General features: G+C 42.4%; 1 protein-coding gene across 2 annotated transcripts in view; it reads left to right on the top strand.

The window, feature by feature from the left end:
- vti1a (vesicle transport through interaction with t-SNAREs 1A) overlaps positions 1-14,729 on the top strand; it is a 122,977-nt gene extending 108,248 nt beyond the window's left edge. For both annotated transcript variants that reach the window (XM_067575560.1, XM_067575558.1), the window contains exon 8: positions 9,140-14,729. Coding sequence is in view for 1 of the 2 variants with exons in the window: in XM_067575558.1 (XP_067431659.1) it covers positions 9,140-9,233 (94 nt within the window). In the remaining variant the exon portion in view is untranslated. The remainder of the gene's footprint in view (positions 1-9,139) is intronic.
- The last annotated feature ends 1,432 nt before the right edge of the window (positions 14,730-16,161 follow it).

The raw sequence follows: 16,161 nt of genomic DNA on the forward strand, positions 1-16,161 counted from the left end.
ACATTATGTTTCTGCTTCATGGACATGTTTAACATCTGTTAGAAAAGAACATGTCTAAATGTATACTGTTTTACAACTTCTGTCATTTTGATTCATGCATAATCATGTAAATACTCTGTTGAGATGTAACAGATCTGTAATCCAGTATTTTATTTATGGATAGAAAACCGAGACAAGCAGAGTGCAACGCGCACCGTCGAGAAATACTGCAGATGTGAACAAACTTTTTCATAAGATGTAACAGTGTTATGTAGTAAAATGTTTTGTTTTTTTTAAGACATATGTATGGGAATGTTTGCAGGCAAAAATGTGGTTATAACTTGGCCAGTGCAGGCTCTGTATATGTTTGTATAAGAAAAGGGTCAGCATGTGTGGGTGTGTGTGTACTTTGTATGTTCTCCGCGTAGATGTGTTTGTGTGCATGCTGGTGGGCAATATCACTACATCATGTGGAGACACACAGGATGCAAAACTAAAACCACATGGGACTTGAGGCAAATATTTGGAGAGTTAGTTTAAATTGCCAAACAAACACCATGCGGAGGAGCTTCCTTACCAGTTAATAAAAAGACTCAGACATAAACACTAATATCCTCATTGCTTCTTTGTCACGGAATCCTAAACAGACGTCTTTTTGGGACCCAAGGAGTTTAAAGCATTTATCTGATGGCTTTGTTTTGAGTGGAAGCCAGTTGAAGGCACCTCACAAAATAAAACTGCCAGTGACAAGTTCTTGTGAAGATAAGTGCTTTGATTCTAACATGTATAAAACAATTTAAACTAATAACACTATGGAGGACGAAGCACGATAAGGAAATATACAGTTTGTCTTCTCCCAATTATCAGATCTTTAAAATATCATTAAAGACAGGAATAAACTTCGTGGAGCAGTCTTTTCTGTTGTGACTATTTTTATGTAGTGAGTCCAAACATTTTATCAGTATGCCTGAAGAAGTCGGGTCAAATTTCACAACAATAGAGTCAGTGTTAGGTATCAGATCGTAGATGTGTTATTCCCTGCTTCCTTGACACGAACTCCAACCAGAGACATGTCTAAAAGTAACTAATAAAAACACACATACTTTGAAAAGTTATGTTTAAAAGAGTGTGTGTGCAGTAATTAGATTAAGAAACATTGTGTGATGCCTAAGCAGCCTCTTTCTTCTCTGTTTGTCACTACGTTCTACCAATACTAAGCATGCAAATGTCATAAACCATTGCCTCAGGTGTCCTACAGCTCCAAAAGCATCCTAGCTCCACTTCTCCTACTTTTCATTCCTTCTCCTTTCCCTCTCTTTCTCGGGTAAAAGTGTGCACAAATGATTTATGTACGTGCTTGAATGTGATTTCAATACTGAACAAACAATAAAAATGTATAGACATCATAGTTTTGGAGGCCTTCAGCTCTAATGTCTAATGTTACACCCTTTTTCACCAGGGCCAGTAATTGGATCTGCAGCTGGCCTCCGGCCCTTGCAGAATGTATACAAGGGGGATTTTGTGTTTTGGGAAATCTTAGCAGAAAGGAGAACCGGAGAGGAATGTCAGTTGTCAGGGTGTAGGGATATTGCGTATTCTATAATCCACGAGTCAAGTTGTAGTTCAGTAGCGATCAGTTATATGTTCTCCTTTTCATGTTATAAATCCTGACACGTGTAAGTGAGCAATCTGCAAACTAATTAACAAACACTGAGCACAAATTGCTTTTTTCAAGCAAGTAACATGTCTGGATTTTCCTTCTATATCAGGTGAACTTAACAATGACCTTAACAGAGTTGCAAAGGGAACTTCACCCAACCATTTTGCATAGATTTGCACCCTGACAGGTTAGATATTTATTTTTCTAAACTAGAATTACAAAACTGCAGTATTATCCAGTTCACATACAGTATTTAATATTATTCTGTACACCTGTAACACTTCAGCAGTGTTCCATGATCTACTACTGTTTGACCTGGACTCAATTAATAAATTTGCCACTATATTGCACTGACAATCAATTATAAGGAACATTTTCCTTATTACAGTGTAGTCAGATAAGGCAATCATCTTATTTCCTTGTCTGTCTTTTTTCCATACTGATCCTCTAAGCATTGTAACCCAGAATAGTAAGTGTACAGGAACTAACGTCATTACAGCAGCCTTCAGTAAGGTCATATTCATCAGCCTACGTTGACAATTGTAAATACGGGCTGTTGACATGCTCCTGTAGACTATAAACCACTGACATGAAAACCATATAGGGAAAGCATAGAGAAAAAAAATACCGCATATCACCCCATCCCTCCAGCAAGAATGAGAGAAGGAGAAACGGGAGTCAAGAAAAAGTAGAAAAAAGTAAATAAGCAATGTAAGAACTGAATGAACGGACTGAATGTACAAGTGAGGGGACAAAAGGAGGACACAGGAGGATAGAGATAGGGAAGACAGGAGGAGGGCAAAGGTTCAGGCAGGCAACCAGGCAGGGGAATGATCTGTGTATGTATGGAGCTCAGAAAGCCACCTGTATATCACACTGGGATGAGGAGAAGCTGCAGCAGTTACCTGAAATTGCTGCTGGTAAAAAAAAAAAAAAAAAAAAAAAAAAGTTCTTAAAAATTCCAGACACAGTTGCAATGTGTTCTCTCTTTCTCCTTTTCCTTCACCCACTCTGTCTCTTTTCCATTTCCCTCTCCCTATCCTTCTTTACATCTCTCTCATACTCTTGTATATACACTCTCCTCCCACGCTGAATTTCCTCCTTTCTACCTTCCTCTCTCTCCATCCCTCCTCCTCCTCCTCTCAGCCTCTCTCTCCCTTCCTTCTCGCAACCCTTTTCCGGGAGAGAACTGGGTCCCAGTCTAGGCTGCTGCTGGCCGGGGTTGTTAGCCGCCAAATAAAAAATGGATGAACTTGTAGAGCCCCAGTGCTGTTCTCCTGCATCAAGTTGGTAGAAAGAGAGGGAGTAAAGTAGGAGCCAGAGAGAGAGAGAGAAAATCAGACTGACATGAAATACCTTGCTACAACCACGTGTTCCAAATAAAAACCTGTCCATCTTTTATGTCAGTTTTCTCAGTTGTAAAAAAAAAAAAAAAAAACATTTTGGTCAATACAGGTCAGAAAAAGGTCTGTGAAATTTTTAAGGAATCAATAATCTCAACTGAAAAATGTTAAGAAACTAGTAAGATTACTAGATAAATGCAAAAAGACCTTCTGAGAACAATAGAATTTGTCTAATTGATTTTATTCTTGAATATACATTACAATACAGTACATTTCAGTAGCCTCATTGTAAAATGACAAGGATTTAAATTACAAACATATATTCTTATGGCCACATAATTTTGAGGTTTATTTACATAAACCTAATGCACAATTTAATGAAAACACAAATCTTTGTTTCTCTGCATGTCATCTGTTTTACTCCTATGTTTACAACCATTGTTGATTCAAACAAACCTTTAACATAGTCAGAAAATATGAATAGCTAAGAATTACAGTAGTTGCTATCTGTTTATTAAGAATCTAGGATTTTATTTAGGATTTTATTAGGATCCCCATCAGCTGATGCAGAACATCAGCTAGTCTTCCTGCGGTCCACACAAAACATAACAAAAGATCTTTCAATCAGTTTTGTAGTGCTAAAAGGCTCCAGATATGTGTCATGTGTTGGGTTTTTTGTGGTTGTTTGACCTTTTAGTTTACATTTATATCACAGATTGTTGTCATATGCTAATGAGACAACATGAATGGAAAACATGAATATATAATATTGACATTCATCTATACAGTATTATGTGTTTTTAGTGTACAATGGCGTCTTAAGTGTGAGCATCAAGGTGTGGGCGCGTTCTTAAATACAGTTTATCTTTGGGGAATTAAATGATGTTGGGGACTTCTTTAAATAATTACAGTAAACGGCTTGCAATTAAAGGTCTACTCCAGCTGTGTGTGTTTGTGTGTTCGAGTGTGTGCGTGATAAATGATGAGTTTTTAAAAAAAAACATCATTTATCTCGAACACCCCCCTTGGGGGCAATAGGCAGAACGTACGTGGTGGGATCAGATCTCTCTAGCAAACAGGTCAAGTCATTATCTCTGCAGAGCAACGTGAACCCGATCTGGATGGTTTTGCCTCATTCCTCCTCGTTTCATTCACTTGATTGAGTTGTCGCACGTTTCTCACCTTTCTTTACTCAAACTGGATTGATCGCGGGCCCATCTTCACCTTTTGTTTTGTCATGTGTGTGTTTATGTGGCAGGTTTGTGTGTGTTTGAGCCCAGACAGCAGTGTGTGTGTGTGTGTGTGTCGGTCTACAATGAAACATTTATTTGTATTAGTTTGTGATAACAAGTCGATGCATTAGTTAGGACCTACCCACACCAGTGCTCCACCTCCATGTCCATCACTCAAACCATTTGTGAACACATTGATCCTTCCCTCCCCCCTCTCTCTCTCTCTCCCCATCTCCCCCTCTCCCCCTCCCCTCCTCTCCCATGCTGTATATTCCCAGGATTTGGAGGGAGGAGAGCCAGAATGGCTCAGACAGTCATTGATTTTTATTTTATTGGTCTACTAGTGGAAAGAGGAGGGATAAGGGGAGGGCCTGAGAGATGCAACTCTGCAGCTAAGTTTGTTCTTAGTGGAGATTGTGTGTGTGTGTGTGTGTGTGTGTGTGTGTGTGTGTCCGTCCAGCCACCTCTGAGAGCCATCAAAAGCTGTGTATGTGTGTCTGTGTACACGTGTGTCCATGTGCCCACCCTCGTGTGTTTTGTGTGTCATTGAAGGGACCAGGGAATGTGGGGCGCTGATGGAGCTGGCACGAGGGACCTGGACCTCAACACACACACACATACGCGCGCACACACACATACACACACACACAGAGCTGAGGTGTATCCCGGTGCTCATTAGAGCTGGTAATAAGGCTGTGCTGCTGGAAGAGGAGGGGAAAAAACAGGGAAAGGAAGAGAGGGAGGGAGGAAGAGGGTGGGAGAAAAAGAAAAAAAAAAAAAACGGGAGATTTTAAATTTTAATAACACTGGTACGATTTTGTAAATCTTTCCTGACAGAAAAGTCCTCATTATTTTCATCTGTCTCCGAGGAGCCTCTCCTCCAGCTCTGCCTCCCCGGGTAAACGGACTTCTCTCTCTCTCTCCTTTCCTCCCTCTCTCTCTCTCTCTCTCTCTCTCTGTCTCTCTCTGTTCCTCTCTATTCCTGTCTCTCTCCACTCTCTCTCTTTCTTATTTTTCACTCTCAGCTGCTTTATTGTCCGTTTCCGTCCTTCCTGCTTGCTTTATTTTTCTCCTTTACACTCATCATTTTGACTGTCTTCATCTCTGTCTCTCTCTCTCTCTCTCTCTCTCTCTAACATTAGTGTTCTATTTCTGTGTATTTCCATCTAGTAAAGTGTTAGCTGACTGGCTGCCTGCGATGAAGGAACATCAGGAGCCAATAGAATGGCCAGTATTACATGCTGTTATTGGCTGGCGTCTCAGTTACAGTTGATGTTGGTCTGTCTATAGTGTTTTTTTTAGTGGGGGGGGGGGGTTCGGAGTTGGGGGGACAGACAGAGAAAATACTTGGGGATCATAGTATCATAGTAGGGAGCGGGGTTAAGGTAAGCCCTCTCAAACTCTGTGTGTATAGGAGTGTGTATATGTGGGTCAGCATGTACGTCTGCACCCTTGTACGTGTGCTGTGTGTATCACTCACACATCCCCAAACCCTCCCCTTCCCTTTCCCCCACCCACCCCCACCCCCACCTCTATGTCAAGTGTCAAACCTGGAGGATGGATCCGGTTTGATAAGTTCTGTTCTGTCTGGCCACGTGTCAGGACAGGATCAACCATACGGCAGACGAAAACCATGTTCCTCACTCTCCTACCTCCCAATTTTTGGAATTTTTTTATTTCTTTTTGGGGGGGCGTTGGGGAGGGGGGGGGGGGCGGCAGGTGTTCTGTATTTTTGGGGTAAGTTTTATTTTAGCTGCTTCTGTTGCCTGGGGAATTTAAAAGGAAACTAAAATGATTTTTCAAAGCTAATTTGACTTGTGAGATGATAGTAAAAGTTGCTGAATACAAAATACAAATCTTTAGATTAGATCTACAGGATGCAGATGAGTCGTCCAGAGGATTATGAAAATGATCTGTCCTCTTTTTTTTTTTTTTTTTTTCTTTTTATAGAAACACCTTGTTATGAGTGACCAGAAGTATGAAACTTAAATGGAATATGAGCAAAATCCTTTTCATTTTTAGGTTGTTTTTTTTTAAATACTAGTGTAGATTTGCTGACCAAATATTAAATTGTATCACTTTGTGTGACAATAATGTTTCATTCTAGTGTTATCTTGTGGTTCGAATAGAAAAAAAAATCCCACCCAGGCTATAATATAACATAAGTACCGACTTCCCAGCCGTCGTAGCTCTGTGGTGGTTAAGGGAGTGTGTTGACTTTAATATCCTCACTGCTCAGCTGTCAGCGGGAAAGACTGTGGCTCTTTACAGTGTCACTGACACTATTTTTTGTAAAAATGGATTTCAGCATTGCTTAAGTGAATTATGACAGTATTCCACCTCCACTTAACTCCTCCCAGTCTGTCTGGCTAGATCTTTGCATGTGTGTGTGTGTGTGTGTGTGTGTACGTGTACGTGCGCCTACAGGTGACACTTGGTTCATAAACTTCACAAGATCTTGTAGTTTAACTTGAATTATTGCGAGCATTAGAAAAGAGATGTGTGAGATTATGACATTTTGTTGCTCACAGTGGTTTAAATGTTACCTCACCTTACTTCGCAGGAGTTAGTTGCTTCAGCAGCTAAAGGTTTTTGACTGGGCAGTGCTAAAATAGTATCAACTTTCTGTTTAAGTGTTCAAGTTGCCATAACTAAGATTAGCTTCTTTACATTACACTCCAAGACATGTTTTGTTAGATTGGTGTACAGAGAATCAGTTTAGGTCAAAGTAAGTATTTTTAAAATATGTTTCCCCTGAGAAAAAGTTCTTAAATCGCAGCACTGTCATATTCCTTACTGCTTTGAACATTTAAGTGTTTGAAGTTGTTCAGCGTTGTTTGCTACCAAATCAGACTCCTTTTAATGAATGCAATTCTTACAGAATTTGAAACTCCCCCCCCCCCTCTCTCTCTCTCTCTTTTAGCACCCAGGCTCCTCATCCATGAGGCTAAAACTAACTTCCTGTTCGTTTTTCCACCCCCAGGCCTCTAGTCACCCTCCCCTCATTTCCCAGCTGAAAAATTAACAAACAAGACAAAGCAATCTGGATCCTCCCAACACACTCACACACACAAATCACAAATTCATGGTGCACAGGCGCCTCCTCTGGGTATTTGGCTGGGATAAATAATCATTCTACATAATGAATGTCAATTAATAGGGGGAGACGTGGCCTTGCTAAGCATGCTCTGATTAGTGTTTCTGTGGGATCTCCTCCCCAGCTGGCTTTAGCCAATCATTTCACACTGGCCTATCATAGCATCCTCAATGCTGCTTCAACTATCACCACAACATAGACATGTGGGCATACAGCATATACAGTACAGTATGAGTTTTATTTTTAATACTAGTTTTTTTGTTTTTATTTTATCCTTTAGGGTGAAACCTTACCATGACCTAAGACAGATCTTGTGCAGCAGGATATAAAAATATACCATAACTGTTACTTATGTTGCATAAGACTTAGTTTAGCAAGATGCAGTATGACACTGTCATGATAATATATGCATTTATTCAAGGATAAAGTGTCTACTTATGAAGCAGGGCTACTTACAAACAGTAGCTGTAATGAGCTCTCTGGTGTTATGCAGTGAGAGCATTACAGTATGTTGGTGAAAAAGACAAAGTGTCTTGTTTCCCCTTGCAACTGATATACATCAGTGGGTATAAATATGTGGCTGGAGATACATTTGTGCAAAGGAGTTGTGCAAGGTTGACACGTCTCTGCAAAAAAAAAAAAACATACACAAAGATGTAAGCAGGAAATAACTTTTTCTGTTTATATTTTTGTTGTCTCTTTTCTTCCATAGCCTTGAGCTTTTTAGTGTTTGGTTGAGGCTGCTGCAGGTCTGAGCTGGTGGACTGAAGGAGCTTGACTGGTGCGTGGAGCTCAGACTTGGGCTTTAGAGGGTAGCAGGGTGACTGAGCAACCAGCCAGCCGCCCCTCCCCGGTGATAAATGGCCACAGCATGGGCTATTCATCTCCTGCTTAGAGAAGTGGACAGTGCCCCCCCTCTCCTCCTCCTCGGCCTCTCCTCCACCCCTCCACATGTCAGCAAATGTGATAATTCTCTCATTTGTCAGGAGCAGCAGAGGGTTCGGGGGTTTGGGTGTGTGTTTGTCTGTGCGCGTTGCGTGCATGTGTGGGTTAACAAACTCTGGAGAATTTTTGGGGACGCACACAACGAGATGAGTTGCTCACTCTGCTGATGCTTCGGCCCGTAACTCTCCAGCTACACCAGCACCCACTCTGTATCCTTCTTGTCTCTCCGGCCCTCAAACATTTTCTGGCCCTCCCTCCCCAGCTTTGTGTTTTTTTGGTACAAAGCCCGCTCTTGTCAAGTTTACTTAGGTCACAGTGGGAAAATTTAAATGTGCAAAAGAGTGAGTCGTTTTATGGCAAATTCCATCAGTAATTCAGTGATTTTATTACCTCCAGGAAACTACTGAGCCACTTTTTCCACTTTATTGTGCAAATAAAGTTATAGAGCCCGTCTGCTGCTTGTGTGCGTGTTTGTGTGTCATGCTTGTTTATAAATGTCTTGCTCTTTTTTTGCGTGTTCATATGTGTACACAGGTCTGTATGAGATTTTTTTTACAGAGGCTGCAAGCGTGTGTGCAAGTCAGAAATGATTTATGAGAAATTTTAGACAAGAGCATTGCCGTTTAGGAAATATTGTGTGTGTTTGTTTTACACTCCCATGCCAGTGATTGTATACTAATAAATACCATGTATGCAGACCTCATGGTAGCTATTAAACACGATAAGCCTCCACTTGATGGCCGGTCATTTAGTTTGCACATAAACATGTGACTGTTTTACGTGTTTTACTTTTCTCTGTAGACACAGCATGACCTCTGTGAACCCAACTTAATCTCTCCATCTCTCCCTCTCTCTCTCTCTCTCTCTCTCTCTCTCTCTCCAGGATCATCCAGAATCGTATCCTGGTCTTCATCCTCGGAGCCATCATCCTTCTCACCATCATCCTGGCCATCTATTTCAATCTGCGGGGCCACTGATCTCCCATGTACACACATATATATACACACACACACTCCCCCCCCCAACCCCGACACAAACACCAACACACACGCGTGATTAATAGCGACAAAAGCGTTGTTCGGCTGTAATTAGGACAAATGGTCCCCATGAATCACTGTTTCCAAAGCCTGACAGGGAGCTTTTTTCCATCTTTCTCCTTTCCTGTTTGCTGTTTCTTTTTCTCTTTCTTTCTTCTTTTTTTTTTTTTTTACCTTTTGCTTCCTTTTCGTCGTTTCTTTCTTTCTTTTTCCGTTCTCATCTGTTTTTTTTCCCTCTCTGTCAGGCTCTTACATCTCTAGGGACCCAAATAGGGGGAGATGTTTTTATGATAGTTAATATTTTTCATGGTGTTGATCTGTGTGGTTTTGCAGCCCATCCTGTCCTCGGGGGCACATGGCCTGGGATTTTTTGTAACTCTAAGCAGACTCGGATATGTAGATTTTTTTTTTTTTTTTCAGTGATTGACATGGGTCAAGTGTTACTCAGGATGTGTTCGTGCGCATGCATGAGAGACAGAACGAGAGGTATAAGAGCGTGTGCACATGTATGTTCACACAAGTGCATGAGTGACAGTCATAGATTGGGGGCCCACGCTATGTTTGTTATTAACACCAACAGTAGACACACATACTGTTGTATGTATGAGATTCTGTAACTAAATGATTCAGCTGTTCTTCATGTAGCCCCTACACAGCACAGAGGACAGTGCCTTCAGATAAGATATGCTGTTCACGCTCCTCCTTTAAAAAGCTCAGCAGAGCCCAAAATAGATGAGTGGCGCTGCCTTGAAACGAGGGGATGCACATAAAAAGGTTGAGGTCAGTTCAACTTCAGTTCAGTCAATCAAGGTGAAACTATTTTTCATTTTTATCAAGACGAAACTGTTTATTTTCAATTATTGCATTCAAGAAAGGATATATGAGCATTTCCAGAGAGTTTTCAGCTGTCAAAAAATAAAATAAAATCTACCAATTTAAATATGATTTTAATTCAAAAGGGAACTGACCCCAACCTTGGCACATACAATACATAAATACAATACAGAGAAAGGTTTATTCTGACATATAACCAGCTTTAATAACACATTTGGTACAATGCCCCTGCAACCTCCCAAACACAGATTTCCATAGCTCATTCCTCTTTTTGACATAATTGTCATTGTGGAGAATCCTCTGCATCATACTGTATGTACTAACATTTAAGTCTGCATCATGTATAGTGTTTTTGATCTCAATACAAGTGATTCTATTATTATTTATTTATAAATGAGTTTTCAATTAAAGTTTCTGTGCTAGAACTGTATATTTTATGGAGTTAAAATGTATTCAAAGTGAACATTAACCACATGTTTTCTTCTGATTTGGTTGTTCAGTGATTAGACTTAAAATGCAGACTGCACACCAGGACCAACTGCAAAGTGTGAATTTCTAGTTTTGCGTCTTACAGGTTTTTTTTTTTCTTCTTCTTCTTCTTCTGTTCTTGTAAATGGAGCTAACTTGTTTAAGAACTTGTAAGTTCTGAAGATTGTGATGCAGTCCTTGTTTCTGTGTTTATCTGTACGCTGACTGATGATGTGATACATTTGCAGGTGTTTGAAAAACGTGTGCTTGAATTTACTGCTGTTTAATTCTTCGGGAGGAAAGCCATTCTTCAGGGGGTTGGTGGAAAATCTAAATTTAAGAGCAAAATTTGGAAAATTCTCAGAAGTTGAGATACATGAAGGTAATGCTCTGTACGCCACAAATACACAGACTCACACAGACATGCACATACAGTAGATGCACGGAGGAGTATTAGAGTGTGCATGTGTCTCCTGTGGCCGGTGTGGCTGTTCCCGGCGAGGACATTTGCTATTCTGTTTCAGGGCCGCGGTCTTCATTTTCAAAGATGCGGGGGTGCCCTACACCCCCACCCTACCGACCACCATTTCACAGGCCCTCACCAGCCGCAGCGCCGCCGTTTGCTTCAAAGCCTCAAATTAATGGCCAACAAAATAGTGTGCCTCTGACCGTCCCATGCGGGGCCGACCCACCAAGAGTTATCATTAAAGTCAAGGAATAATGAAAAAAGGAAAGAAGAAAAAAGGAGTGAGAAGGAAGGAAGTGAACAAGGAAGCATGGAAATGGGGGGTAAGGGAGGGGGGGGTGAAATCCCTGGCAGTTTGACAAACCTCATCTGGTAATGACCCTCAGTGATTGTTTTTTCACCCAGTGCACAGTGTGTGTGCATGTGTGTGCGCGTGTGTGTGCATGTGCAGCCTACCTGCGTGCCGATGTGCTCTCTTCTCTTCCTCCCTCTTTCTATCTCTCTGTCTTTCTCTCCCTCCCCATCCCTCTTGCCACCCCCCCCCCCTCCCTTTCTCTCTACCTCTCCTGCCACCTTTTCTCCTCCTCCCTGTCCTCCCCTCCCTTCTCCCTCCCTACCTCCCTCCCAGCCTGTCAGATGAGCGGAGCGATAGCTAGCGAGTGAGCGGTGGAAGGCAGCGTGGCGGCGGCTTCTATTTGAAGTTGTAATGGTGTCAAAAAGTCAGGGCTGACTGACAGACGTCAGTCCCACAGGGCCTCATTAAAAACAGACCCACTTGACAAGGAAATAATTGAGCGCCGGCGACAACTCGGGGGCCCCTCTGCGTTTTTAGATGTTTTTATTTTCTTTTCATTATTAGTGCCGAGCTATTATGTTCATTAAGAAATGGCATTAAAACAAGTTTTTAAAAGCGAGGAAAGGGAGGGAGGGGCAGAGGGAAGGCAGGATGCATGGAGGTGGGGAGATAACGATTTGTTTAGAGCCCCCGTCCTGTTTTATTATTTAAAAAGGAGCACTGTCATGTGATACCTTGGCAGACGTCGGCTATCATCTGCCTCTCCACCCTTTTTTTTTCCCCCTCTTTTTCTCCTTTTTTCCCCTTTACCCATCCCTCGTTTTCCCCTTTGCTTTTATCTTCCCCTGCTCTGTCCATCTCTGTCTTTCTCCACCTGCCCATCTCTCTCCCTCTCCATCCCTTTCTTTCTCTCCCTCTCTGAGCGGCGGGTGTCGTTGGAATATGAACTAGATTATTCATCAATGCCCCCCACGCCCCACTACCACTCCCCCCATTCACTGATTTGGTTTTCGACAAGCGTCTCACCGCAGAAGGCTGAGGATGAAAACTTGTCAAAAATAGGTTATATCTTATTCCAAGGGGCAACAATAGCAGCAGGTACAGACACCTTTTAATATTTAATTTAGACGGGTGTTAACCCTCCTTAAGTGACTGGAGCTGTGTCTTCCATACAGACACCAGGGCCCACATGCATATACGATGTGTACGCACAAAAACCATGCATACGCCATTTCCTGCACATGAAGTGGTATTTATAAACACAGAATGTGCAGTGAGAATGTGCACACCTCACGCGTATGCATTCTTCATACATGTTTTTCTAAAGCAATCTGAGGGTGATGTGATGAGGTGAAGATGAAATATAAGGTGAGAGCTGGAATCTTTCAGTAAAACATTGTTTAGGTTGATAACCAACTGCACTGATTGTGTGATTGTGTGTGATTTTATCATTTTTAAATTTACATGGGAGTCAACATTTCATTTTGCTGTTAATATTCTTTTTATTTTATCCTTAGTTGTGTCACACCTTGTAAAGTTGGTTCAGATGTGAGAGCTACAAACTAATCATTGATTACATTTCTGAGATATCACTGCCAACGATGGTTTACGAGTCCATGTGATGAATTAATGATATGGATGATATAAAGAGCTGCACAGTCGTGTGTAATGACAGCTGTTCTGACTGTTGGAGAACCTCGCCGGTGCAACACAAACGGTGAAACTGCACATCTTCTTTCCTGTTTCTTTCACTGACAGGTGTGCAGACTGGTGGAGCGAATTGATATGAAAACGGCTGGTTAAGGGCGTGTCTTCATCCATTTATGGCTAATTGTGGGAGTGGAAATGAGGCTTGTGCACATGCGCCCAGTTTCACAATAACTGATGTATAAAACAGAACCACACAGAGCACAGCTTTATAAATCTGACAAAAAGAATGCCTATTTCTGGCTTTGTGCGTACACACAGTTTTAGTCATGAATCTACACACGAGTTTTATGCATCTGGCCCCAGGAGAGAAACTTTGGGGAAGCGAGCAAGAGGGGAGAGCAATTAATTATTTGATGCCTGAAAAGTGATTTTGAAGCTCTCCCTGCCTTCTCCTGTTTGCCAGAGAAAGGATCAAGTCTTTGGGTGTCCCTGTTCATTTTCTACACCAACCACGTCCTCAGCCTGGCTGTCCCCATGAGAGCTGAAATATTTCCACTCAAATCACATTTAGATCCAAGCGCCGCTGTGCCTCGTTTGATACAGTAATGATAACACAAGTGATCATATAGCAGTGGTTATTTCATCAACAGGAAATATTTCTTCTAGAGGAATTATCTGTTAAACCACCATCTTGTCTGTCTGTCGTCATCATCCCTTGTGCCCAGCTCAGCAGTCATTGTTGTCCTGCCTGGCCCTCTCTACAAGGTTTACATGAAAGTTTTAAAAAAAAAAAAAGGAAGATTCCTCAACAAGGAACCTCTGTGATGCACCACCATTACAAAGAGCCTGATGTTTGTCAGCCATTTAAGACGACAAGGGATTGTGACAAGCGTCATTTGAGCTGTCTGTCCCCCCAGCGAAGGGCGGGCCTTAAACAGGATAAACAACTCCAGTGGTGGGATTACAACGCGAGGGTGGGCGCTTCATCTCCAGGAGTGTCCACGATGGTGCCATCCCCCCCCCCCACTACACACACACATACATACACACATGTTAAAAGAGGCCCTGCAACAACAGCTACCAAGAAAAACCCACAATGGCACTGTTTGAGAACTACAATGAATCTTCTACTGTTTGATTCAACACACAAAAGCACACACACGCACTGTCGCACGTATGGTGGACACCCCCCAATAAAAAGACACACACGCTCTAGTGTACAGCTGTTAGAAGAGGAGCCACGTTCTCCGTTTGTACACGCCACCAGTCCTAGCAGAATGGCTTTCTTTCTCTCCTCGGCCCTTTATCTGTCTTTTCTTTCGCCCCCATCAGTGCTGTCGACCATTTTAATGGTGTTTGTGCTCACAAAGCAATGACAATGCCCCCCATTATTTAAGGAAGTCACAGGGGCTGCAGCCATAAATACATGGATGTTTGTATGCTTGTGTGTGCAGGATGTGTCCCCCTGTGCGGTTGAGATGGAGTGTTTGGATGTAAAAGGTTATGTTGAATTGTCTGCATGCAGGAATATCTGTTTGTGTCCATCGGGAATGTCTGTGTGACTCATAATTCCTGTCGACCAGGATCTTCAGTCTTGTTCCCCACAGTTAAAACAATCAGATTGAGCTGCTTCCAAAACTATGAAAATAACTTTTGTGATCTCTGTTGGTGTCTGTGTTATTAAATATCTGTCATTAAAGCAGTTCTGCATCTCAGCAACCCAGACGCTGTGTCATAACTTACGTAGCCCTCCTCTGTCCGTTATAGGCTGTCGTTGAACGCAAAAAAACACTCATGGGAGGAACCAAACTGACTCCTCACGAACAAGGAAGGAAGTAAAGCCAAGCCTCCTTTCTGTTTGTGAAGGCACACCTAGCTTTGTGCAGAAGACACTCTTAATAGCGTTTCGCCATGGAGACAATAGGAACACAAAGAGCCGGGTCAGAGCTAGGCTGAGCCAGGCTAAACCACTCAGCACCCCCCCCCCTTCCTCTCCTCCTCTCCCCTCCATCTCCATCTTACCTTCCATCTCTCTCCCTGTAGAATTCTACCACAGCCTTTGAACTGAAATTAACACTTTACCACTACAAAGACATACAGTTGTAACTAGCAATGTCATTTGCATGATAATGCGGAGTTGGAGAAAATGGAGCCATTTTTGTTTAGCAGCAGAAGCTTTTTTTTTTAAAAAAAAAAAACAGTTATTTATTTATTTGTCAGTATTTGCGTGCCCTTTTCTCTTTCAATTAAGTACCTCACTATGGCTTACTGTATGTGAATGGATGTGCCCAGGTAGATGTTAAAGATGAGGTTTAAAATGTTTATGAATTTTTTGGCCACCTGTGTCAAATGGAGGTCTTTGGTACACAAGCAAAAGAAGTGATCAAATTCCTGACTGTGTTTTTATCCTGTCTAGTTTTTCCTCTGTTGCTGTCCATTTTGAAATCAGATGGCTGATGGAAATGAAAAGAAATGTGAGTATAAGCGCAAACAAGGCCAGGTTGCCTGGGAGGCACTCAGTGGCCTGGACGTTCAGAGAGAGAGGAGGGTTTAGTTGGGCTCGCCCCTGTACAGTAATTTACTTTGCATATGGTGTCTTAGCAGACACGATTCTAAATTTCCAACTGGGAGGCATCAGTGGAGGAATCACTGTCTTCAAAAGACGGCCTGCCAGTCACGCTCCTCCCGTAGCCGGAGATCTGAGCACACGGTGATAACCCGCGACATCTTTCTGGAAAAACGGGGAGTCGATCAGCTTTGATGGAGCACATCCGCCATGACAGGCTACTGAAGAGCTCGCTAATGAACTGGGGAGGGAGGGGGGTGGGGGGGGGCATCGCTTAGCATGACAGCACAGAGGAGAGGGGTGGTGGAGTGGGGGATGGATGGATAGATGGACAGATGGATGGAGCAGGTGAGTATTTGTTTTGCTGTAAAGCACCCTCACCTCCTAGAAATGCAGGTGGATGGAAGGATGCCTGGACAAGAGGGAGACAGAAATGTGTGTTGCATTGTCTGGAATAAAAAAGGGCACCCGTTCCAATAGCCCCAGCAGCCCGTTACCTACTTCCCCCCTCCGCCTCAGATAGTTGGTGGTAATTAAATATTCATGAGAGGGCATCCAATCCCAGAGCTCGGTGGCCAGTTTTCTCCAC

This window comes from Thunnus thynnus, chromosome 20 (assembly GCF_963924715.1).
Source record: "Thunnus thynnus chromosome 20, fThuThy2.1, whole genome shotgun sequence".
NCBI lineage: Eukaryota > Metazoa > Chordata > Actinopteri > Scombriformes > Scombridae > Thunnus > Thunnus thynnus.